The 6,927-nt window shown below is 40.5% G+C and overlaps 1 protein-coding gene across 3 annotated transcripts in view; it reads left to right on the top strand.

Moving 5' to 3' along the window:
* Positions 1-341: 341 nt before the first annotated feature.
* LCP1 (lymphocyte cytosolic protein 1) overlaps positions 342-6,927 on the top strand; it is a 53,735-nt gene continuing 47,149 nt past the window's right edge. The window contains exons 1-2 of one of the 3 annotated variants that reach the window (XM_045796793.2): positions 342-401; positions 2,129-2,241. Coding sequence is in view for 1 of the 3 variants with exons in the window: in XM_045796791.2 (XP_045652747.1) it covers positions 2,112-2,241 (130 nt within the window). In the remaining 2 variants the exon portion in view is untranslated. Of the gene's footprint in view, positions 402-1,829; positions 1,983-2,088; positions 2,242-6,927 lie in introns of those variants that run through there. The other 2 variants (XM_087865140.1, XM_045796791.2) reach the window with 2 other exon arrangements.

The following is a 6,927-nucleotide window of genomic DNA, read 5'->3' as shown; positions in this document are numbered from 1 at the left end:
GTGGCACAATTCAATGGCTTTCATCTTCTAGAAACTAGATGTTGTCTGGAATTCTGAATCCTTCTTCTGATGGCTCGTCCTCACCACATGTGTTTCACCTTCTTCCTGTGTCAGCTCTGCTCACATCTGCGTCAGCCTCAGTGTTCCACGGCCCTTTTCACCCCATTTCCTAACAGGTGGCATTCATTTACATGAATGTTTTTCTTCCCTACTAGACTATGTGCTCCTTGAGAACAGTGCTTGTACCTTATCCATCTCTGAATCACCAGTGCCTACAAACAGGCACTTGAATGCTTGTTGAACTAATGCGCAAATATATCTTGCTCTCCCTCACAGACTCCTCAGACCTCTGATGACCAGGCACCAGTAGCTACAGGATGCAGCTGCTCTCCTCCTCCCAGGTAAATGAAATGAGTCTCTGTTTCCCTTTATGACGTGTTACTCCTGGGTCTTCATTCCCTTCATCATTCCAACCTGGGACTAGAACCAGATTAGGGGGCTCCACATTTCACAGGTTTTCATCCTTAAGCCATCAGGACATAATCCTGAGAGTCTGACTGCAGGGCCCAGAATGGTGATTGTTCCCACCAGAGTAGCAACCAGTAGCATTTGGCTGCTTTGTAGTGTGACTGGTACGGTCACAATGATGTACAGGGATTCCTTTGGTGTCCCGAAAGAATTTAGGTGCTTCTTGAAACCCCTCTGCATTCTATTAGTTGGGAGTCATTATTCAATGGAGAAAACAGGTACTGTTTTATTTACCGTACCGTGCCGTCTGATTTACCTCTCAGTCTTCCTTGGGAGTCACAAGAGGGCTGATAGTTCTCTGGAGGCGAGCCACTTCCAGAATGGACTGAATCTCCACCATCTCTTTCATGACACCATCCACCCTCTTCTTCAAGATGGCCTCTATGTGGTTCTGACCAAGAAGTTGCCATACCATGGGTTAATGAAGTAGATAAATCAGAAATACCTTTGTTTAACATTTGAGGTCAGAAGCAGGAACTTTCTAGAGGAGAAATCAAAGAGGCAAATGAAGTATAAGGGCAGCTCCCCAACCAGAATCCACTGGTGGGGTCCCAGGCCCCCGGCAACTACAGAAGCATCTAGAATGACCAAGCACTATCAAGTTATCATCAGATTGAAGTGTAGCCATAATCCTTATTCCTCAGTAGCTGACTGTTGGAGCCGCACACAGTTTGGGGGCAATCTGGAGATGGCGCTTCGTGTTTAGTTAACATGACTCGGGCACTAACACAACCTTCACAGCTTCCGCAAGGCCATAAGCATTTGAGCACTTAACTTTTGAAAATGGGAATTTGCCCTCAAGAACAGCATCCAGGGTTTAGAGATAGAATAGAGCTTTTTTTTTTTTTTTAATTCTCCTGCTCCTTTTATAAAATGTGCATTCAAAAAATAAATCTGGTCTGTATGAAGGAATCTAGCTACCCATTTAACTCTAGCAGCTGCCTGCGTGATCTACCGGTGCTCTTTATAGGAGGCGCCTAAATAATTGAAATCTTTAATTGGGTTAAAGAGATCCCTAGCACATAGATGTTCTATAAATAAAAGAATGAGTAAATAATATAGTGGCCTTTCTTTTTTTAGGCCCTTCCCCTTAAAGAGACCATTTTGTTTTGTTTGCTCCAATAAGATCATTGTTCAGGGACACTTAAGAGAGGTTAGGTTTCGGCTGGGGCGGGGCTTTCCCAAGGAAATCCCTTTTAGTTTGCCTCAGGTGTACCTGCCGCCTTTCCCCCTGGCTACTCCACTGAAAGCCAATCATTTGTTTGTCTTTGCTGTTAAGTAGCCAGGCACCTGGGCTATGCTTTTGCAGCCGGGGGTCAGAGCGAGTAGGAAAGGTAACAGGCTGACCTTGCCTTGTTATCTGAAATCAGACAGGTTTAAGTAGCCCAGAGCCTAAGAGACAGCTAGAGAAGAAAGAGGGAAGAAGCGAAAAAATGCTTTATAAAGAGGAAGTGGTAAGAAGCTTATGAATTTGTGTGACCTGTTCTGTCAGGTGATTCCTGTGGGGGAGGAGACATGAAAGGGGGAAAAAAAAGTTAGGTAAAATGTCCTTATAAAGACAAAATCTATTTCTTTCCTGGCCGATGATTTGTCATTCTAGTCACTTCCTGCCTTGTGACTGCACACCCGGGTTTGACAAAGTTGTTCTGCAGATCAGAAAGAAGGGGGTTTCTGGTCCCACGCCAGTACCACTGAGGACAGTTTTTCTACAAGGTAAATTTTCTTAATGTCTTTTTGTCGTTTCTAAGTGCTTATGATGTTTTGCTTGTTGGCCGGCTCTGTTTCTGTGGATTGTGGGTTCTGCCTTCAGGGGACCAAGATCTGAGCACCTGTTACCCGAGCCCTGTGTGAGCCAGGCCACGGTTTAACTGTGGGACCTCTCAGTTCTCTGGGGTGGCTGCTTCTCCAGTTCCCCACAGCTATCACCCCCAAAACAATGATTCCTGGTTTTTTCCCCACCTTTCAAAGCAAACCGTGTTTTGATTTATGTCTCTTGCTCCATTTCAGGGAGGCTATTTACTGTGATTTTATTACCTTAAAATGTTTTCAGGAAAGTGCATATTGATCACTTAGATTGCGCTGCTCGTTGGCCTAGCAGTAGTTTAATTTTAGCTCCTGTGGTTCCGTTTTTCTAAAAAGTTTCTTTACAGTACTTGAGTGGATATATTAACATCTCGAGTCATACGTTACTGAGTGTGTTACTGGGTATTTGGCGCCAACGGTTTTTAATGGGTGTGTTTGATAACCACAAGGCATCCGAGGCGCCTCTTCTTCATTTAGTCTGTAAAAATAAAAGCAATTTTCCTTGTTTAATTGTACTGCTTTTGCAGAATTGTCTGAACTATTGGTTAGGCTTATGACCAAACAAATGACTGTTGAAGTCTGGATGAAGGGCTTCTGTCTACAACAGAAATGCTGACGGAGTTGATGTGGGATATTTACTCTAGAAGTTCTGTTCAGTCATAGACTTTGGATCTTATAGCATCAACCTTCATTTAATTATCCTTATCCAACAGATTAAGATCCATCGACAGATGATAGACATAAAAAGCCATTTGGGCTGGAAATGGATTAATTTATCAGGATGCTTATCAAAACCCAGTTTTTCTTATTCAGTAGAGCAACTTGTGTTCTAAAGTTATTTCCTCAGGACAACTTAAAAAGAAAAACTCAGTCGATAATGGTGGTTTATTTGCCATGTATTAATTTTAAATTTACATAAATTGATCATAAACTGGTTTCTATTAAATAAAAATTTTCAAAGAACATCTGCACGGGCAAATTTGAATAGAATTAGTTGTGTGCCTATAACTGTGAATTTCTGAAAGTTGCCAAATGTGGCCGTCCATATTGTTTTACACATCTTTCCTAATGGTTTCAAACTAGCAAGAATGTGGAATTGGGGGAGGAGGACCTGAATCCCAGAAAAGAACAAATTTTTAAAAATGCTCTTATTTCCAGTAAAAATATTAATGAGAACAAAATAAATTAGAATGTGAAGGTATGTCCGCATTTTCCTTACTTTGGGAGGAGATAAAATGGAATACGAAAAAGTTAATTCAAAATAGAGGAAAAAAAGTGTCTCTTGATTAAATCAAGTTTAGACTGTTAAAGTGTCAACCTGATAGATTATAAAATACCCATTTCTCTTCATTCCAGCTCACCCCCAGTAACATCAGGGAAAAATCTTCTGGCTCTTGCCGTTTGAACCAGCACTGCTGTGGTGGGACTTGGCATTAGCTATCTCACTGATGCTTTTCTTTGTCACATTTTAAATTTTGTCTCCTTTAGTTTGTAAAGGAGAGTACGTCTTGAAACAATTGGTAATTCAGCAAACAATTTCAGTATTTTAATATCATTTGTATTCCTTTTCTGATCCCTTTGACGAAGGGGAGGAGGCCAACAAGTAAAGTCTCATTCAAAATTACCTACTTAAAGAAGACAAGTAATAATAGCATTATTATATTATACTATTTATATGTACTGACAATGGTGCAGCCACTCTTTATGGTTTATCTCACGTAGTTCTCTTAACTGCCCTTAGACCTGAGGAGTGGACTCACCATGGAAGGAACTGGCCAAAGGTCACTGGGCATTTGGAGGGTCGAGGGACGGTAGATAGCCAGGGTTTTCAGCTCCGTATTGCTTTTCTATAAGCAGCTGTCTGTTCTAGATCCCCTCTTCCACACCAGCCTATTTTTCCCAGATATAGATCATTAGAGGCTTTTATTTCTGAAGCTGACTGAAGAGATCTTGGCATTCACAATTTTAAGGGAGGGAGGGGGAGAAAGAGAAAGACAGAGGGAGAAAGAAGAGAAAAAAATTTGCAATAAACCCAGAAGCATTTTTATTTTTATAAGTAGGAGATATCGTTGTGGGTTTCATATAATAGTAAAATAAAGAAGTATTCTCTTTTAATTAATGTATAATTTTACTGAAGAATTTTACTAATGTATAATTTTACTAAAGAATTTTACTAAAGAATTGTGCCTTCACCATCTTGCCTCAACCACTTCCCCAACCTTATTTCTTGTCACTTCCTTCTGCTCTGACTCTCCCCATCCTCTCTTGGCCGCGTTCTGGGTGCACAAGACCACAAGCTGCCAGAAAGTTCCATGCTCTTTCACTTCTTTTTGCTACAACTATTGCTCCAATTGCTTTCTTCTTTTCTTTGTAAAACTTACGGTCAGTTTTCAAGGCACACATCAAGAAACGTGTCCTTTTTGAGGTCTTTCTTAAAGGATCCTACTGGACCCTTCCCCCGTCTTCCTTGCCCCCACTAACAGTTTCTTCTGTGTGTCCCTGCTTAGTGCTTTGATCTTAGAGTAAGTATAGCAGTAATCATACTGTTTCAGCGCCAAGTCCTTGTTTGCTGACAGCCTCAGCTCCTTCTCTAGCTCTCCTAGCACATGGGACGTGCTAATGACATTGACTGAATTGAAAAGTTGTCTCAAGTATTTTCTCTCAGCTCCTTAAGATATGCACGGAAGTCTTTTCTTTGACTTCACTTATTAACTGAATATTTACTGAGTTCCCCCAGTGACTGCTGTGAAGGAAGCTACAGTAATCATACAATATTTTGCATTCTACCATGCTTCCTCTTTGCCAAAACACTATTCTTCATTTTAACCTCAAAGCATTAAATGGACATTGAGTTCAAGGTATTTAAGAAATTGTCCAATGACTACAGCAAACAGACAAAATTATAATCTCATTATTTTACTCTAAAAACATTCTTTGAGCTAAAACTCAACTACCTTTACAGAAACTCTTGCACCGATAATGGGCTTCTTTGATGACAGAAAACACAGGAACAGATATCATTACCTTTTGCTTATTTACTTTGGATTAGTCTAGAAAGTTCTCAAGTCAACTTCTCCTTGTTACCTACAAAATAAAGGCCCTTTATGTATACAGGAGAAAGTGCAAACAAAAAAATTTTTTTAAAAAGATTTTATATATTTATTTGACAGAGAGAGAGACAGCCAGCGAGAGAGGGAACACAAGCAGGGGGAGTGGGAGAGGAAGAAGCAGGCTTCCAGCGGAGGAGCCTGATGTGGGGCTCGATCCCAGAGCGCCAGGATCACCCCCTGAGCCAAAGGCAGAGGCTTAATGACTGAGCCACCCAGGAGCCCCAAGGGCAAACAAATTTTTATATTAGTTTAGGTGAAATAAAATTGAGAAACTTGCTCATGTATTATATTAATGAAGAGTTACAATTTATAAAGTAAGATTGTGAAGGTACTGGATTTTATGACTAATAGCAGATTTTATAGCAGAGTGACATTATTTATATTAGTCTAATGGTCTCTTTAGGGTTTTTTTGTCAGCTAGTTTCCCAACCCCCAGAAATCATCAACTGAAATAAGGCTATGCCATCTGCATATTGAACCCTACGGGCATAAAAATTAGAATTAGAGCTCCACCGAAGTATAAAACTAACCATTGTCAGCAGATTCCAAGAGTTTCAAGTTTCCCTATTTTGCCAGATGGCAATTCACCTAAATCATAATTGTTCATGTTTCGGGCCACCTGGGTGGCTCAGTGGGTTAAGCGTCCAACATTTGATTTCAGCTGAGGTTGTGATCTCAGGGTCATGGGATCAAGCCCCATCAGGCTCTCCGCTCAGTAGAAAGTCTGCCTGGGATTCTCTCTCTCCTACTCTCTCTGTCTCTCCCCTTGTCCTCTTGCTCTTTCTCTAAAATAAATAAATAAATGTTAAAAATTTTTAAAAACTTTAAGTTTTAAAAGAAACCATGTTTCACACTGTTTCCATTTTGAAGTTCTGAGAAGTTGCCACCAGATTAGATATCCACATTCTTGGGGCGTCTCCCTCCAGCTGCTGCAAACACGGGGCTGCCCAGATGGCATCTCCTGTGGCTTTCCTGAGTTCCTCCTGAATCAACTTCCTTAAACTATCAGACTGTCCCCGTTGTTTTGGTTTGCCACTTTGAGTGATTACATCAGTCTTCCCTGTAATTTCATCATCTCTCCATCTTGTAAGACACAGCAAGCAGCGATGGGGGGGGGGTGGAAGAATTTCAACTTCTCACCCTAATAATGATAGTTAACACTTACGTACTACTCAGTTTGGACTGAGTATTTTCCTAAGTGTTTTTAACCATACTGATGCATTTAGTCATCACTATAATCTTGTGAGGTGGTTACTGGTGTTATCTTCATTTCTGAAGACAAGTTAATACATTCAAATATTTTATTACTTTAATTTTCCACAGTTGAATCACTTTTGTATAACTGCTGACTTCCAGGAGAAATAATGTTCTCCTGGAATAAACAGGCAGCAGACCATGGTGCTTAAATGTACCTAAGCTCTTGAGCTCAAATAATCATAATTTATCCCAATAAGTGCATCTATATTATAATTGATTTTACCAAACA

Source organism: Ursus americanus, chromosome 10, assembly GCF_024610735.1.
Source record: "Ursus americanus isolate L20-20 chromosome 10, mUrsAme1.1.p, whole genome shotgun sequence".
In the NCBI taxonomy this organism is placed as follows: domain Eukaryota; kingdom Metazoa; phylum Chordata; class Mammalia; order Carnivora; family Ursidae; genus Ursus; species Ursus americanus.
Note: the sequence above shows the minus strand (reverse complement) of the source record. Positions and strands in the feature narration are given on the sequence as shown.